Consider the following 20561-nt stretch of genomic DNA (forward strand, 5'->3'; position numbering starts at 1 on the left):
ACAGTCATAATTACCATAATATAATTATTACCCTATCATAATGATTCTCATGAACCAAAAAAGAAAAAAATTCCGATTTCAAAAGTTTCAGTAAACCTCGTTGGAAATAACGGCAAAAAAGGGCATTTTTTATAATGAAATATGTTAGGAAAACCGAAATTGCGGGAATGTATCATGAAATACAAGTCATATGGTCACCCTATATATGAAAGTTTCTGGCCCGGGAGCGGCAAAAATATCGCGTATCTGGCTCGCGGACAGAAAAGGTTGTGCACCAACCCCCCCCCCCCCGCCATAATGTTGCCCACTGGAATAATGTTGACGAACCTTGCTTACAATGTCGATGGAAATCCCCCACGTCGGATATAACGACACATTTTTCGTCACTTTTTTTTCCGTTTCAATGACGTTTTCCCAAGAAATTCCTAGGATTAGAGCTGATCACGTCCAAGGAATGTGTATCTGTTGTTCTATTTATACCCTGATGTTGGAAAAAAAAGATTTATTGCATGTTTGTTTCCCCCCCCCCCCCCCGTTCGGAATGGCTCATTGGCATGATCACAATACGAAACATTTCCGTCGTTTTCAACAAAGCTTGCTTTGGTTCCTAATATTTACTAGAATCAGGAATGAAGGTGATTTGCAAAATTTATAAATTGTGTAAAAATGAATATGACTAAATATATTCATCTCACATATTTTCCGATTTAAATTTTGTCTGGTGAAATACTCGCTATAACATTTTTCTCTCACTAAGGATTATTTATAAGGACATGTGGTAATTTTGGGAACATTGTATTAATTATCTAAAAATTTTCCTCATTTTTCTCGATCAAATCGGTCAATCTTATCGAAAAGAAATAAAAACTTCATGAAAAAAGTACAGTCAAACTCAGTTACAACGTCATTAATTGGTGATCCTGTCTTATTTCCATAGAGGATGTTGTTTATAAAGCCTTGCTTATAACGGTTGATGAAAACGCTATGACCTCCTCCGATATAACGACGATATTTATCATCGCTTTTGTTTCCGTTTTCACTATGTTTTCCCAAGAAATTCCCATCATTTTAACTGATCACATTCAGGAAATGTTCGTCTGTTATTCTATATTATGATTTTTTGTGATTCAAAAGAGATTTATTATACAGGGCGTCTAGTAAAACTGCTAATGCTGCCTTTATTTCATCATTCGTCCGTCGTACAGGTATGGTTCCAGTTTGAAAAACGCTCAACATGCGTTCCTAAATTATCCTGTATGAATTTTTGTGAGCGAAAATACAGTGTGTCACAAAATGAAAAAATCTAAATTTCCATACGGTCCCTCTGCCCTCTTCAAAGTCCAACAAAAACGATTCTTTGCTTTTAAGTACAATATTAGCTGAGATATTCGTATTCAAAAATCGCGGAAAAGTTGGGAAAGGACAGCGTAAATGAAGGGAAGCAGCGCTGTGTCCCGTCAGTTTTTGCTGTTAACTCATAACCTTTCTCCAAGTTTTGAATTCAAATTTCTCAGTGAATATTTATTAAGAAACATGGGATTTTTTTCTGTTGGGTGCAGAAAAGACGGGAAAGACAGGGCCAACATCTTCATTGAAAGTTAGAGGATAGGGGGGACCGTATGAACATTTAGATTTTTTAATTTTGTAGCACACTATTTTCACTCTCAAAACTGGTGCAGGGTAATTTTTGAACACAATTTTGAGAATTTTTTAAACTGAAACCATACCTCTATGATGAACGGTTGATGAGATAAAGGCTGTGTTATCACTTACAGGACACCCTGTATGTTAGACGCTTGAACTTGTTCGTTAATATGACCAGTATACAGGACATTTCCGTATTTTTCCGTAACTTTCCCTTTTTGACTTTTGTTTCTCATAAATATGCCCCGCGTTTTCTTTCTTTTACCCCATTGAAACTTATTTTAATTTATTATCTCCACTGACATTAGGGTGAAGATAATTTGCATAACTTAAAAATCACATTATTATGCATATGACAGTAAAAAATTTAAATATTCATCACACATATATGTGTCGAATTCAATTCCCTGCAGACGTTTTTGCTATAGAACTTCTCTGCTATAGAATGTCTCTCGCCAAGGTCTGTTTGTAAGCAGTGATTGATGATTGAAAACATTTTTGTGGAGAGAACTGGAGATATCCCGCACTTATTCTCCCGATGTTCCGCATTTTTTTCCATAAAATATGTTCACCAGCTGATCTTTATGAAAATTCAACTACATGTATAGCCCTTTTATTGCAGATGATTGCATTTTTGAAAGCCTCTGAAACATCAACCCCTTGGTTGTAACAACACCTCGGTAATAACGACAAAATTTCATGCCATCTTCGATATCGTTATGACCAAGTTTGACTGCATTTCATTGCCTCTGATTACATTGTTCGTCAAAAAAAGATTTTGAAAACGACAATCTCAGTTATAACGGCAAAATTTCGTGGATCCTTCAATATCGTTATAAGCAAGTAGAGCCGATCTTAGGGGTGTGCGGTCGCACCGCTCTCCGCATTCTGGGGTGCCCCACACATAAGGTAATGATAATTTATTTCGTATATTCCGAATTTTCGTGAATTCTGGAATTTAATCAATTGCGGAAGTATTTTTTTCATTTGTTCAGTTTTCATCAATTGTAAAAATATTTCTTTCATTTATTCTGTTTGTTCTGAATTTTCATCAATTCTGGAATTTTTCCTTTCATTTATGCTGAATTTTCTTCAATTCTGGAAATATTTTTTTCATTCATTCTTAACTTTCTTGAGAGTGCTGGGATCTCCCTTGATTATTTTTCTCATTTTTGATTCATCAAAATGAGTGAATTCACATTAGTTTTCAGACTTCTTTCATTACGTCTCAATTTTAATCGATTTTGAAGTTACTACTTTCATCAATTTGAAATTTTTCGGTTAGGAATTTCCATTAAATTTTCTTGTCAATTCAAATTTAATTGCATATATTTTTTTCGTACGGGAATTTTCAAGTATTTTGTATATGCCGATTCCCTATTTCCCACAAAATATATAAAATTTGGACTATGTGGGGCCCCGAAATTATAAATTCTTCTAGCCTCGCTATCAATTTCGCACCGGGCCCCGCTTCTTGTAAGGGCGGTCCTGTAAATATCCACCATACACACATTTGTAGTTTTGTATCACAAAACTAATTTCAGACTGATATGGCCTATTTTTGACGCGTGATATTATTCAATCTTTTTGGCTGGTCTTAGACTGTTTCCCTTCCAGCATTTTAGACAAACTTTTTAATGTCTTTGTATTATTTTAATATTTTTTTTCCACCTATGACTAGCCAGATGTAGTGGAGTTTCTAAGAAAAGAAACTCATAACAAATCCTTTAACTTGGTTTTTTTTTTTGGCACGGACCTACAGCTTGGTGGAATGCCAACCCCAGCCCAACGTCTTGCAAAATCTTTATGACGACATCCAATTCACTGCGCACACTTTGCCACACTCTCGTAGAGATATCGATAGAAATATACAGTATCTGAGGCAGAAAAAAACACCTCCTTTGCCAAAAAAAATTCCGTTCCAAGTGTCTATTTCTTCATCTTTTTCGTCGTTCTTACTCCCAAGATAAATAACGGGAACCATTTTCTTGTGCGTCGTTACTGGTAAAGCAGAAATCGGTACCGAAAGTCTTCTAAAAAAGAACGTTAATGGAAATAGTATTGCTTGATGCAATTGCAATCTCTTATCGTTTTGCTTCCGAATTTACGTGCGAAGATATTGGGCAACCTGTGAAGGCAGCCTCATTATATCTTTTTTTTAAACATTTTTTGGCATTTGTAATGGAGTGAGAACTAAATACATGATTATTTATCATAAAAAAAGATATATTTCTTTAATAATTTTTACTAAAAACTGCATTTTGTCACTTTTAGTGTTCAAATTACTTGATAAAGTTCACTGTCGGTAACATAACTATATGTGACTCGAGTATATCTTTTTCTGGATTTTCTAAGCACAACGTCGAACAGTGATGTTGGATTGAGATATAGCCACCCTCTATAGCGTGGACAAGAAGGCTCTCTGTAGACGGACCCTATCGCGATAATTGAAATGAAAAATAAATGTCATTAAAAAAATCGCCAAATTAACCTTTTTTTCAATCACAAATTTTACAGGGATCACTAAAATTGTTGTTTAAAAAATAATCAAATGCATTTTTGTTTCTGATTGTGGCCAAAACAACCCAGTGCTCCGAATCAAACAAACGGCCCAAAATTATTGTAGGCTTTCACCAATTCTTGAATATTATATCTTTTATTAGCTCTGAACTTTCATTGATTTTGGAATCTTTTCTTTCATCAATCCTGAATTTGCATCGATCATTAATCCTGAATTTGCAGCAATCATTAATCCTGATTTTCAACAGTCAAATCCTGATTTTCAACAGTTAAATCCTGAATTACTATCAGTCAAATCCTGAATTACTATCAGTCAAATCCTGAATTACTATCAGTCAAATCCTGAATTACTATCAGTCATTAATCCTGAATTACTATCAGTCAAATCCTGAATTACTATCAGTCATTAATCCTGATTTTCAACAGTCAAATCCTGATTTTCAACAGTCAAATCCTGATTTTCAACAGTCAAATCCTGATTTTCAACAGTTAAATCCTGAATTACTATCAGTCATTAATCCTGAATTTCTATGAATCGTCAATCCTGAATTTCTATGAATCGTTAATCCTGAATTTCTATGAATCGTTAATCCTGAATTTCTATGAATCGTTAATCCTGAATTTCTATGAATCGTTAATCCTGAATTTCTATGAATCGTTAATCCTGAATTTCTATGAATCGTTAATCCTGAATTTCTATGAATCGTTAATCCTGAATTTCTATGAATCGTTAATCCTGAATTTCTATGAATCGTTAATCCTGAATTTCTATGAATCGTTAATCCTGAATTTCTATCCGTCAATTCCTCAATTACTATCAGTCAATTCCTCAATTACTATCAATCAATTCCTCTCAATTACTATCAGCCAATTCCTCTCAATTACTATCAGCCAATTCCTCTCAATTACTATCAGTCAATTCCTCAATTACTATCAATCAATTCCTCTCAATTACTATCAGCCAATTCCTCTCAATTACTATCAGCCAATTCCTCTCAATTACTATCAGCCAATTCCTCAATTACCATCAGTCAATTCCTCAATTACTATCAGTCAATTCTTCAATTACTATCAGTCGTCATTAATCCTAAATTTCTATCGATCATTAATCCTGAATTCGTATCAATATTGTTTACATTTAATTTTTAGTCCAGATATAGTGTGTATATGAATATTTTTCCCATATATTCTGAACTGATATATTTATTTTTCGTAAGATGATTTTTCCCCGCCCACAAAATATATAAAAGGTAGAGGGGGGGGGGGACCTCCAGACGTTTTCGGGGCACTGAAATCGTTAAGACGCTTCTAGTTTGCTATTATTTTCGCACCTTTAAAAGAAGATATGGCCGATCTCATTTTTTAAAGGAGAAGGGGGGGGGGGAGACTATATTTTTCCAATACGTCTATATGCCTTCTATTATCATTAGAAAAATATTCTTTGTTAATTATTACACACGCAACTTCAAATTTGATTAGCATGCGTGTTCCATGTTTTTGTACCAGGATGCGCAATTTGCCTTTCGACACCACGCAGTGCAAGTATGCTTGCACGAGAACCAGTTTTTACTTGGAATATGGCGAGATCGAGATGATGCTCTGTTAAAAAGCGGGAGCTGCCATTGCCTTTGTGTGTGTATGGAATAAAACAACTAATACCGAGACGGAAAAACGCCAATAAAATTTTCGACACCCAGCAGAGCGCACTGAAGAGTAGAAACCGGTACAAGGTTCTACAAGCTACCTGCATGGCACAGACCTTCAGTTTCGCTAGTGCAAGAGCGGCATCTACAAAAGCACATGCATAATCTAAATTCATTCAGCCTTCAAACCACCAGTAAGTACAATGAAAAATCATTGTGAAAAATTCTCCTACAGGAGCTCGATCATGCTCGTCAAACTTTCAGTCATTCGCGAACCGCATTCTAATAAACCAATTCATCCAATTTTTACGAATTTTTACGTACTCATCCATAAAACCATATCACTTTGCACCTTTTTTGTCTTTGCGAATTTACTTCGAATTTACGCCTACCGTTTAGTGTTAAACATTTTCTTTAGTGTCATGTCCAACATTTGAAACAAGGTGGGTGGAACGAAACAAGTCGAAATGCACAGATTTGGTGTCGAGAATCAGTGGAATGATTATAAGGGAAGAGTACCAATTTTTAAAGTATTTACGAATTTATGAGGCACCCTCTACACAATGACCGTCTTAAAAACATCGTGAGGCCCCTGGGCCAAGTGATTTTTCTGAGGCCCTACCAGGCAAATTCTTGAAAATTTCATCCAGATCTCATTTTTGTGAGGTCCCTTTTCTCTTGAGACCCCAGGGCCGTGCCCGGGTGGGCCCCATGCCTTAAGACGGCCCTGCCTCTACATAAAAACAATCAAAGCAAAAGAGAAGTTACATTTCGTTCCAGATACGCCTGAGAAGACGTAATACAAAATCAACATCACAGGGTAAAGCTAACGTGACAAAGGTAAAAAAGAACCGACCACCTCGAGAGTGAAATTCGAAAAAATTGCCTCTTCCATTACCTGTCCCTATTTTTCTCTCGTATATTCCTTACCTTCGAAAAATATAAGTTCAAAATGTCGAAATAAATATTTATCCTATTTTCGCGAGGGAGATGTAATGATAAAAAATAAAAGTCAGCGAGGAGAAATAAATATAACATTAAAAATAAAAACGCGCGTGTTTTTTTTTGAAACTTTGGGCTCCCATGTTTATTCTGTTGAGACGCATTTCCGTGGCCATTCGTCGAAATACGCTACTTCGCAATACCTCAAAGGCGAAGGAACCCTTTTCTTGGCAAATATCCGAGACCTCGAGCTACGCAGCGGAAGTGAAAAACCCTTTTTTCTTTTCCTCGAAAATATATTTTAAACATTAAAAAAAAAAAAAAGCAAATAAACGAAAAAGTAAAATTAATTTACGGGTGCGTGGAAACGAGGTGCTTAGACTTTTAGGCCATCGCCTTTCCGAAGTTAGCTCTACCTGCCCGAGTTTCTACCTGCCATGGCTTTTCTGGAAACGAAACCTTTTCGCTTCGTATAAAAAAGAGAAATTTCTCTTTTAATTCAGGGTGAGAGGGCCCAGAGCCTTGGGAAGGGGTGCTTCGGTGCGGTCGCGACGGGCCCCCGAGATTTGTGGGGCCGCGCTCACGGGAAGTTATTGAACTCGCGTTCATCAATTCTGGAATTATTTTTTGCATCGATATTTTGAATTTTCATTGATTTTGAAAAATGTTTTCACCGATTCTGGAATTATGTCTTCCAGTAATTCTGAATTTTCATGAATTTTTGAAATTTTTTCCCTACCGTTAATTCTTTTTCGTCAATTCTGTAATTATCATTTCCATTAATTTTGAATTTCTCTCAATTCTGGAATTATCACTTCCATTAATTCTGAATTTTCACCAGTTCTGAAATAATTCAGTGCTCAGTTAACTCAGTGCTCTCAAGTGTTAATTCTATTGCTAAATGATAAATTCTATTGCTAAATGATAAATTCTATTGCTAAATGATAAATTCTATTGCTAAATGATAAATTCTAAATGATAAATTCTATTGCTAAATGATAAATTCTATTGCTAAATGATAAATTCTATTGCTAAATGCTAATGTTAATTCAGTGCTCTCAAATGTTGATTCAGTGCTCTCAAATGTTGATTCAGTGCTCCCAAATTTTAATTCAGTGCTCTCAAATTTTAATTCAGTGCTCTCAAATTTTAATTCAGTGCTCTCAAATTTTAATTCAGTGCTCTCAAATGTTATTTCTATTATTAAACGCTGAATTCTATTACTAAATGCTATTGCTAAATGGTGAATTCTATTGCTAGATGCTAAACGATTCTATTTCTAAATGCTACATGATCCTATTTCTAGATACTAAATGATTCTATTCCAAGATGCTAAATGATTCTATTCCAAGATGCTAAATGATTCTATTCCAAGATGCTAAATGATTCTATTACTAAATGTTGAATTCTATTACTAAATGTTGAATTCTATTACTAAATGTTGAATTCTATTACTAAATGTTGAATTCTATTACTAAATGTTGAATTCTATTACTAAATGTTGAATTCTAGCGACAAATGTTAAATTCTAGTGACAAATGTTAAATTCTAGTGACAAATGTTAAATTCTAGTGACAAATGTTAAATTCTAGTGACAAATGTTAAATTCTATTGCCAAATGATAAATTATAGTAGTAACTGCTATTTTTTAAATTTCTCCAACTTCCGAAAACTTCAACTTAGAGGAAGGAAACTTCGACTTAAGGGGAAATTTTAACACCAAATATGAGTGAAAACTTCAACTTGAACAGATATTCGAGTTATCAGAGTTCAAGTTATCGCGAATTGACTGTATAAGCAATTATTATTGGTTACCTTAAGCCCGGAGAAACCGTGCATATCTGCCATTCAAACGAGAAGTTAAATATAGTTGAAGCATTTCAGCACATTCTTTCTCCCTTATTTATGCTCGTTGAGTTTTTCTCCCGTCTTTATTTAATTCTGCTCACCCAATTTCCAGAGGAATTTTAATTCATTTATAAACATTATCATATAAGCCACGGAGGAAATAAGAAATGTCTTCTAGCGCAGTTTTCTTCAACCTTACTTTTCCACTTGCGGACCGTGAATTTAATGAAAAATTTCGTGGACAAGTATATAAATGGTGTAAATAATTTGCGAACACCGGCAAAAAATATAATAATAATAATAGAAAAATTCCCCACTCTTCTGACTTATTATATTTCATACTCATTACTTGGACTCGCTCGGATTTGTATGTCTTTGCATATGTTTTTATTTATTTTGCATATTTCGCTATTTTTACGTGATAAGAGTGTGCTTTCAGAATTGTAGGAATATTTTGCATATTTCATAATTTCTGATAAAATTACATTTTTCCCCCGCTTCAGACTGATTTTTCTTCGGTACCCGTCTCTGACGAGTTATAATAGTGAACCCGCAATCAGTGGTCCCCAAGATGAAGGAAATGTAGATCATAATTATAATTAAATTGATCTGGTGATTCACACAACTTAGTCACGGTGTGCCCGTTTTTCACTAAAGCCTCCAAAACCCAACGCTCCCCCCCCCCAACCTGGGACATCTACAATCATTTAGCTTCCAAACTTCTGTGGAATAAACTCAATAAAGTGCTCTCTCTCACATGAACAAACTCCCTCGGTTTTCTTTCCTCTCACCTCATCATCGCAAGGCTTTGTTGCAACCCTAAGAAGTTTTCCTTTTTAACTTTCCTTTTATTTCTATACAATTATTAGTGACGTTTTTCCCCCACATGATATCTTTGTCCACTATATACACATAGGAGCAAAAAAGAACAGATTGGGTGAGGGAGAAAAGAGAAATCTACACGGCGTCCGCGTCTATAATTAAAACACCCTATTTTAAAGTAGCCTACAGGCCAAACCAGTCATCAGAAAGTTGTGAAATTTTGTGAAGGACTTCATGAAGTGATGGAAATTTGTTTCACAGGGGGAAAAATTAATTGCACATGTCGTCACCAGAGGGCGTTTTATTAAGAAATGACTTTTTTTGGCAAACGTTTATGATTTTAACAATTGTTAAACACTTTTACAATTGTTACTACAACAAAACATGTTCCTCATGATGACCATCATTTCCAGATACCATGTGAATTCGTAAGATGACATGTTCCACAACTGACCGAAGTGTGTGCGAGGAAATGTTCAGCACGTGGCGTGAAATGCTGCCTTTAAATAAATAAAGAATACACAGAAAACCCTGCCACATATTGTTTTTTTAATGCCACTCACCGGTCTAAAACAAACGGTCGATCTCACTTGAACAGTAATAACAAAATATCTTGTTTTAGACGAATAGATGGGAGCAGAAGTTCTAACGGAAATAAAGATAAAGATTCTCTCTCTTTCTCTATTTCAAAAATACTATTTCTCTTCCATAGAAATACATGTATATCGGAACAGAAAAGCAAGGCTACCATTACCTGAAGCGGCGCCCGGTGAGAAAATGATAGCAAAGGGCAACGGTCTTAATAATTTTGGTGCCCCTTATATAGAGCCGACTTTTCGTATATTCTGTGAAAGAGGAGAATCGAAAATTCGGAAAATAAAAATCGTTAAAGTTCGAGATAAAAATGAAAAAATAATTTCAGAATAAATGAAAAAAATAATTTCAGAATAAATGAAAAAAATAATTTCAGAATAAATGAAAAAAATAATTTCAGAATAAATGAAAAAAATAATTTCAGAATTAATGAAAAAAATAATTTCAGAATTAATGAAAAAAATAATTTCAGAATTAATGAAAAAAATAATTTCAGAATTAATGAAAAAAATAATTTCAGAATTAATGAAAAAAATAATTTCAGAATTAATGAAAAAAATAATTTCAGAGTAAATGAAAAATAATTTAGATAATTCAAATTTCCAGAAAATTATGAAAAATTCAGAATTCCAGAATTACAGCAAATTCAATATTTATGAAAGAAACTACTGTTACCGTAAGTGCGGGGACCACGAAAACGCTGGGCGACCGCACCTGCCGCTCACCCCTAACAATCTTCAGGAAAGTGAATAGAATTCAAATTGATTCGTCTCGATGTTCAAGTACACGGCGGGAAGGGGGTAAAGTTATTTCCAGTCCTTGAACTCGAGCCCCCACTCGTACCCGTTCCCTCAAAATTTGCCACCATCTCAATTTTTTTTTCATATGAGAAGGAATTTCACAATTTCAAAAGCACATCTTTCTCACTCGGAATAATACATCTCCCCAATCAAGTATTGAAATTAAAAATTTGATGAAATGTTGATGGACGAGTGGTTGAAGAATATTGTTCTACTGCAGCGTTTCTCAACCTTCCCGAATTCAAGGACCAAAATATCTGAGATAATTTGACACAGACCTCTAACTTACAGCTTGATTAGCGTAACCATGTGTATGGTTATTACGGCACATTCCTGTGGTTATAAAATTTTCAATTTCATACAATTGTCCTTAAGTTTATTCGACTTTGTAATCTTTACTTAGAACAGTGGATGAAGATAACTTTGATAATTTTTTAATTACATTGTGATAATTATGACTATAAATATGAATATTCATTCTAGATCTTACGTATTTTGTCATGTTCAACGTTTTTTCCGTGAATTTCACTTCATCTCATCTCGAGTCCCAGCCGTCTTTCACTTTTCCACTGTTTCATAATTTTCAGCGGTTTCAGCCACAATTGGCGATTTTGCCGACTCATGGCGACGGTTTTGGTTATAATTGGCACTGTCCCGTGTTTTTCCATATTTCAGATCACAGTTTCCAGTTAATTAATGTGGTCTCCACTAATGATTAATGGTTTCTTTTTTCCCACATTTTAGCTTCCTGTGATTTGCTGCTGTCTTTTATTTCCTGACTTTTCAGTAATATTAGCAAATTTGTCATAAATTGCATTTTTTGTGGTTACAATTTACTTCACATTTAATATTGTGGTTTCCAGTATTTCGTTCGATTAGATACTGTTCAATTAATACCATTGCCAATATGAATAAAAAAAATTCATTTAGTTACAATTAAAATAATCAAGTCTGCCGGCGGACCACCTGTACCATCATTGCGGTGGTGAGAGGACGTGGGTTCGATTCCACGCAAGGCCAGTTGAATATTCTTTCCTGGATTTATCTTCGCATCAACTAGTGGAGAGGGACTAATTCTTCGTTTGGATTATTTTACCTTTTATGTACGGTTTTATTTATCTTTTTTCCTCCAGCAGAAATATTTCTATAGCAAAGGAATGCATGTGATGTAATTGTGCATGTCTTAAGATGTCCGCTTTGATAAGCATGAGTTTCTCTAGGAGCTCTAATTTGAAACGGAATTTCGATCAAAACAAACAACATACTAGGATTGTACCATCTAGGCAACGATAGGGAATGTTATGGATGAGATGACGAACTATGCTTAACGTGGGGACATTATTATTGTTATTTTTCCGGCATTTTTACGAGAAACTCGATTTCTATAAATAAACTATGCCCAGCTTTTGTACCGATCACACTCTTTTCCGTCCATAAAATGAGTAAGAATCCGGAAAATTCTTCAATGCGTAAATATCGGATATTTACAGGATGGTTGTAATTAAAGTTTCCGTATGTACTCTGAGTAGTTCTTTTCAAAAACTGCTTACCCGGATACAGCCAAATTTTTAGGATATCTTAACCACTTTACGATCAAGGACGCAATATTGCGTCCAAACGCCAGGGAAATAAATTCAAACAAGTAATGTTTGTTTTGTTTTTTCTCTCTCTCATCATTGCGATGTTTTATTGCAATCCTGTTTTTTTTCCTCTTCGTTTTTTGTATACCGATAGTAATGTTTTTTCACATACGATGTATCTTTCTTATAAGAGAGAGAGAGAGAGAGAGAACCAACATTTTTATCAACTTATCTATTATATTGTTTTGCTCTTTCATTTGGTGTTTTTTCCCTTCCTTTCCTCTTCTACTTTTATTTCCATTTCCTTGTTCTAAAGGCGGTTAGGTTAAAACAAGGTTACCATATTTATCGCCGATTCGTCAAATAGAGGGCATCAAAATTTTTGTGCGAATCGCTTGTAAGCGAAGAGGCTAATAAGAACACGGGAAAGAGCATTATGAAATTTAAAAAAAACAATAGTTCAATTTCGACCACCAGGTGAAAAGTGGAACTTTTTTTATTGAATTTTCCTTTTTCCCCTGGACCATATAGCGTATATACCAAGTTACCAAGTTTTGATAGAATACGTCCTCCAGAACGGGCGCTGCATAGGTAGAAGTAGTGTCAGTATACTGACTGGTGCTACATTGGTCTGAGCAGTGCCAGTATACTGACTGATGCTACATTGGTCTCTGAGCAGTGCCAGTATACTGACTGATGCTACATTGGTCTCTGAGCAGTGTCAGTATACTGAAACTACAGAACATGCGCTACAAGCCTATGTTGCTGCGTATTGGTAGACATATTTCATTGAAACTCGGTGTATACGCTATATGGACCATGGGAAAATGTAAAATGCAATAAAAAAGCGACGCTTTTTCACCTGGTGGTTGGAAATTAAACTTTCTTTTTTTTTTATTTCATAAATCTCTCTCCCATGGTCTCATTAAGATATCCTAAAAGTTCGGCTGCATTCGGATGAGCAGTTTTTGAGGAAAACTGCTCAGAGTACGGAAACTTTAATTATAATCACCCTGTATATTCCTTCCAAACTATGTATTTACGCTGATCTGCGGAGATGTCTCTCTTTAAAAATAAATTATTGATAATATTAGTGTTAAAGTTTCTGAAGAATCAGTTATCAGCGACCGGCCTTCTTTAGAAGGATGTTCATCATCCGCTGGTCCATAGAAACTTATTGTCGGTCCGCAAAAATTCCTACCATTTAATGTAGCCGATACATAATTCCAGTTTCAACAAATAAACTACTGTCTCTAAAATCTGTTATTGTCTTTGTTTTAGCCAAGTCTGTAAATTATTCGTATTATTTATTTATTATTTGCCGGTCCGCAAATTAGCCCTCCTTTTTATTTATCTTTCGCCGGTCCGGAAACAATTTTTTGTTATTTATTTGTGGCCTGTTCGGAAATCATCTTAAATCTGTCTTAAAAATGGTCGGCTGGCCAGAGAAAAAAAAGCTTGAAGGAAGAGGCCACATTTGGCCATCGGGTCATGGGTTGAACACCCCTGATCTATTATTACGTCTTTCGGTCACGACGAGAAAAATTTTTCCTGCAGTAAGGACACATTTTTATTGATGGTGAAAAGATTCCTCTCACCTTGTTTTATAATCCATATTGATCCGGTTTTGCGCACGCGGTTGTCCAGAAAACAATTTCTCGAAGATTCATCGATCATTGCGGTGCGATTAGTGTCAAAAATCACATTCATGCTCGTGTCACTTGCTCCTTGTGGCTTTTTACTTTATATTATTAACAAATGGTATGTTCTCCTCAGAATTTTCAAATTCGGACACGCTCTGTCGTGAAATAAACACGAAACTTAATATAAATATATATGATAGGATAAATGAGATGAACCGGTTATTATACGTAATGACTGGTTATTATGCGTACTTCCCAATCGTGTTGGTAGGTATGATAAATGTATCATATTTACCGGCGAGTATGCATAATACCCAAGCGTCGTTGGTAAATTTGAAAAATACAAAAAATTTACCACTTTTGCCGGAGATAATGCGTAATGTCCACACTCACACAAGCGTCGTTGGTAAATTTGATTAATACAGAAAACATTATCACTTTTACCGGTGATTATGATAAATATGTTAAGTCGTTGGTAAATTTTATAATTACGTAAAATGAATAGCCTTTGTCTGTGATCATGCACAATACCATATTGTAATTGGTAAATTTGATGAATATGCAAAAGTACCAAACCAGTCAAGTATGTGTGATGAATATAGTCGTACCCCGATATAATGATACAATACATGTATGAATTGCCATGTATATCATACATATCCAAGTATTAACATATTTGGTTATAGTATATCATACAGTTAGTACGATTTGTCAAATTTACCAACAACGCTTGGGTAAATGTGATATTATGCATAATCGCCTGTAAAAGTGATAAATTTAGGGCAATTTATCAAACTTACCAACATGCTCGGTGATTATGTATAATAACCACGTGTACCGTATTTACTGTGACATCGACATTTTTCTTAAAATAGATGTCATGTTCTTAAAGCAAAGTAATGGTCTCGTGTATATTTGAATATACATGACAAATGCATGGTTGAAAAAATAATAAAATTCATTTTCTCAATTTTGTTTTGCATTTTAGAAAGTACGTATTTTAGTGGCATTTCAGTACAAAATCCGGCTATTATAACTACAATACATTTTACGTATAAAGAGTTGATTCCTTTTCGATGTCATTTTTTGAGAGCTGCTGAAATCTTATGTGTTCAGAGATTTATAGAATCGCACCAAATTGTGAGAGTATTCCAAATGAAATTAAAGGAAACAATTTTTCTACTTTGCTAAAAGGAAAAGTTCCCAAGGTGTCGTCTCCAAAAATTATGATTAAAAAAAAAATTCAAGTATATTCATCTCACCCAGAAACACAGTAAAAAAAAATTAGCGGCGGCATGTAATTATAAAGTCCACAAAAAAGAATTACAAATTATAACAATCGGCTACTTATCGCCTCTCACCAACACCTCTCTTCCTTAAAGAAGAGCGTGTTGCTTCACACTTCTTGGCGATATCTAGAAAAAAAAACGTATTTTCACTTTCTTTTCCTTTCTTTCCTCTAGCTTCTCCGTTCTAGAAACTATAGTAACTTCTCTTTTTATAGTAACTTCTTATAGTAACTTCTCTTTTTTCTTCTCTTTCTTTGTCTGTGCTATACTCATAGACCAAAGGTATAATAGATATAATAGATACTACTATTATATTACTCTATGGCTATAGTTGATCGTGTGTTGTTTGAATGACGTCACTCTAACACTCTAGGGTTGCAGGATTTTTAAATTCATTCTTTGGTCTCTTTGGCTTTCAAAATATTAATATATTATAATTTTTTTGAGTGATCCACAGCGAATTCCTCCGAATTGTTTTATATTTTCGTGCATATTTAAATGAGTAGAATCAGTGGTAATTTTTTCGAAACCATTTGAAGATGTCACTTTCCTTGTAAGATTTTGACCGTTTAAAATCAAGGCAAACTGCAGATTTTACCTTAATGGTGTATTAGCTAATTAAAAATTCATTTCAATCAATTACATTATTGTGCTGATGTATTATTGCAATTAAAATATGCTAACACCACCAATTTTCGTTTCTTTTTAAATAAAATTCAAGGTTGAAACTTGTTCAACTTTGCTCAGCAAGATTTTATGTGTTTATAGATAACATTAAAATCAAGGCAAACTGCAGATTTTACCTGAAATGTTGTGTTAGCTAATTAAAAATTCACTCTAATCAAATAGATTGCTCTGTTTATGAATTGTTTTAATTAAAAATATGCTAACACCACTAATATACATGAATTTTTTGTGGGGATTAATTTTTTTGTAACTTATTTGCCCCGAAAATCTCCTTGAGAAAAGATTCGCTATGCCCTGTAAAGAGAATTTAAGTGATCTACATGCCGCTTCTACATCCCCCCCCCCCGCTTTCTCCAGTGGACGGAATCACCCACATTGGGAATCATTAAATCCTCAAACTACTGTATCGTTTCGTCTTCTTTATCCCTTTATGGTCATTTCATATAAACCAGGTGTCTGAATCAGACCCGAGAGCCACAGTTTGTAGCAGAGTTCCAGCCAAAGATATTGAAGCCAATGGTTTGAAGAATTAGAATTTATACGAATTTATTCAATTATTTTTCTAAACCAGGGGGTTTTCAACCTGTCAGACATTCGAGCCAAATTAAACTTTGCACGAAGCCCGTTGGCTACCAAGTCCTACAGGGGTATTGTCGGTTATTTAAACAGTTCTCCAAATTATTGAACACTTTTATTTACTCTAAATTTATTTTTTTCACAAAATTTGAATTTTTATTTATTTTCAAGTAAACATTTTAATTAATTAATTCGTTTTAATCACTTATTTCTTTCATTAAATCTTGCATTTGCCCCAATAATACTCAGAAATTACATTTTCATTCTATTTAAATTTTTATTAATTATGAAATTATTTATTTCAAAAATATCCAAATTTCTTTCATGAGAATTATTATTTTTTCAATTCTGAAACTACTCTTGAAAATTCTGAACCTATTCTTAACCATTTTGAAATTTTTCTCAATAATTCTGAAATTATTTTTCAGTAACTCTGGAAACATTTCTATCAGTAATTCTGCAGTTATGTCTTTCAGTAATTCTATAATTATTTTTTTCATTAATTTTGAATTTTCATCAATTTTGAAATTATTTTTTCCATAATTATAAAATTATTTCTTTCACTAAGGTGTTTTTTAGCATTTCTGCAAATTCTGTAATTATGTATGCCAAATTTGGTCTCTCGATATATTACAGCGGTCCTTTAATGTATCAAATACACAGCATTACGGCTGAATCTGGAAAGCATCTCGCGTTCTAAATACAGCAGTACAGCTTACCATATTCAATCATTACACTTCATTCACTGTTACAAAAATTGATGGCAGATGGCAGCACTGCACATAACAAACATTAAACAGAACCACACTTCACGTTAGGTTCACAACACGTACACGCACATTCCGCCATGTACCAATTCGTCAGAAGTTCCTTAGACGAATGTGCACGAGTTGCATGTACGGTTTAAGTAGCAATAGTACAGATTTTAGTAGCCAGAGCTCTTTAACACTTGATTTTTTTTTTTTAATTTAAAATTTTTTCTGTGTAAAGTAGCTATTTTCTAAAAAAACGGTCGGTGGGCCGCAGCAAAAAGCCCGGAGGGGCCACATTTGGCCAGCGGGACATCAGTTGCAGGCTCCTGTTCCAAACTAGCTTAAATAGTTATGTAAAAAAAAGTTCCTACCTAAATTCTGGTCCTCCTTGGCATCGTGGCACCTCCGCACGACTTTGGTAACGGCTCTTCCAGCCATCGCAGCAACGAGGAACTGATTCGAAATAACTTCGACCATCCTGTTCTTTTTGACTTTGGCAACGAAAAAACTTTCTTGGGACGAAGCTCGTTGCCTATAAATACGACCGGCAACCACCATCGCCCCTCGTCTCCAAACTACGTCACATCAGCTGTTTTTGTTTTGGAACACATAACCATTCGACTTTTCCACAATTTTTTCCTTCAACCAAAGAAACCACGTGGTTGGGAAGTAACTCCTCTCGAAAGCAAACACACCAATCTTCAAGTTCCACGTCTTTTCCCGTGGTTGTGGATGGATGTCGTAACTTTAAGGTACGGGAGATGAACACGTACACAATAAACACAATCATGATTCTTGGAGTCCGTACAAACAACTGTAAGTTTCTGGAAGTACTCGCGACCATTGCGCATATCGCTTAACTCCCCTTCTTCTCGTATCTTTTAATTCAAGTTAAGGGAACAGGTCCAGAAAATTTTTTTTCGAGATACCTGCAAATGTATACATTGCGTTAAATATAAAAAAAAATCTGTCATTATGCACAATAAGCGGTTATTATCCGGTTTTTATGCAAATTCACCAATCGTCTCCGAAAGTTTGATAAATTTATCAATTTACCGGTGATTATTTATTATTTACAATTCAAATGCACTTAACACTGGAAAAGCAATAATAAGAAATGAAATATTAATCAATAAAAAATAATCAGAAATAATTGTTACAAGGGACAATACTTCGCACACTGGGCCAGGTCGAAATCTTCAATAGCGGAAGCACATCTTCCGTAGGAGGCACATAGAAGTTCTGAACGGGGCGGACTGTTCCATATTCTCACTGCACGGCAACTGTATCCGTGGGAAGATCCAAAAACGATCTCTTGATGATCTCGGAAAAAGGAAATATCTCCCAGTGGTAGGCAAACCATTTGGTGGGTGAGTTTGTCTAGTTAGCTCATCAGATCTGCAGGGATTCTACGCCATTCCAGTGAGTGCAAACCCAGAAATTGAAGCCTCTCACAATAGGACAAGCCAGCTATTCGTTTGGTAAAGGACCTCTCTGGCTTTTCGGGAGGCTTCATGTCCTTAAATTTCTAAGGACATGAAGCCATATACTTGCGAACAGAACTCCAGAGTCGGGGGAACATACACACGAAAAGCATATGACAACTTATGCAGCGCGTATGCACTTGCGATATGCCGTACATGTATGAAATTCTGTTAGCTTTGCAGACTATGCTATGGTAATGTTCAGTAAAATCAAGGATGCGGCTCATTGCAATACCCCGCATGCATCTACTATGCGTAATACCCAAGCATCATTGGTAAATTTTATCAATAATTACTAAAGCAGATCACTTTTTCCGACGATTGCGAATAACACTCAAGTTTTATTGGTGAATTTGACGATTGTTGCAAAGTTGTCACTTTTACGCCGAATCATTGTAACTTATTATGGGTCTTTGATATTTTGAATTTTCTCTGTACAATAATTTGACATTCGTTTGGTATCTGCAGGACCTGCGCTCAGGAAATATTTTCCTACGATTATTTCAAGAGATGCATAGACCTGACAATACAGAACGGCCCTTCAACAATTCCGAGACCAACTAGATACGCTCACTACAATGAAATATTTTTCAGCGTTACATCAGAAAATTTTATGTTTTATGCTATGAAAATAACTCAGGACATACATGTCCTCAAAACGCTTGATTTTTTTTGTTTTCAAATTTGGACGGATGGTTGTTTTTTACGTGTTCCAAACGGATATGTCATATTAAGTCCTGACGGGAATTGCCCTGACTGTAACTATGACTTTAATCATTCTATCTACGGACGCATTCCATATTATTTTTGAATGTTTATTGTTTAATTTACAGACAGCTGTCCTGTTAAAATCGTGTACTTTCCGGAATCCCAAAAGACAAAACTTTGTTTCTGAAATTTCGTTCCTGTCTGAGAATCAAATTGGAAAATTGATTTATGTTTTTAATTACATTGTGAAGCTTCTGTAGTTTTTAAATTGATGTTCTGTTTCTCGTGAGCCGTAGTACTAATGATTTGTAATCGATTACTTGTACATTTTATCTGTGTATGCCATTCTTGCATGGGTCTGGACCCCATAAGCAAATAAAGTATTGTTATAATAGGTTATTTTACTGAGTGCCCTGTAAGTGCTACCACGCTCTTCATCTCATCAACCGTCCGTTGTAGAGGTATGATTCCAATTAAAAAAATGCTCAACAGGCGTTGAAAAATTACCTGTACTAGTTTTGAGAGTGAAAATACAATGTGTAACAAAATAAAAAAAAATCTAAATTTTTATACGGTCCCACTGTGCTTCAACTTTATTAGAAAATTGTTGCCGTATCTTTCCTGGGGTGCCAACAGAAAAAATCCATGTTTCTAAGTGACTCACTTGGATATTCGAATTCGAAAAGCGGAGGAAAGAACAGCGTTAAATGCAAAAAAAAAAAAACATTTTACCCGCATTTAACGCGCTGTCCTTTCCCAAATCTCCTCCGTTTTTCGAATACGAATATCTCAGTGTATCATTCAGAAACGTGGAATTCTTTTTTTTTTTTGTTGGCACCAGGAAAGATACGGCAACAATTTTCTAATGAAGTTGAAGCACAGTGGGACCGTATAAAAATTTAGATGTTTTTATTTTGTTGCACATTGTATTTTCACTCTCAAAACTAGTACAGGGTAATTTTTGAACGCCTGTTGAGCATTTTTTAAATTGGAATCATACCTCTATGACGGACGGTTGATGAGATAAAG

At 34.9% G+C, this 20561-nt stretch overlaps 1 protein-coding gene across 1 annotated transcript in view; it reads right to left on the reverse strand.

Moving 5' to 3' along the window:
• Sclp (leucine rich repeat containing protein 20 sclp) overlaps positions 1–17872 on the reverse strand; it is a 42806-nt gene extending 24934 nt beyond the window's left edge. Inside the window, exon 1 of the mRNA XM_089254700.1 lies at positions 17712–17872. Within this exon, the coding sequence (XP_089110826.1) occupies positions 17712–17817 (106 nt within the window). The 5' untranslated portion in view covers positions 17818–17872. The remainder of the gene's footprint in view (positions 1–17711) is intronic.
• Positions 17873–20561: the final 2689 nt, after the last annotated feature.

Source organism: Pholcus phalangioides, unplaced genomic scaffold, assembly GCF_987345545.1.
Source record: "Pholcus phalangioides strain wild (caught in Gottingen) unplaced genomic scaffold, Ppha-v1.0 ptg000042l_1, whole genome shotgun sequence".
Lineage (NCBI taxonomy): Eukaryota > Metazoa > Arthropoda > Arachnida > Araneae > Pholcidae > Pholcus > Pholcus phalangioides.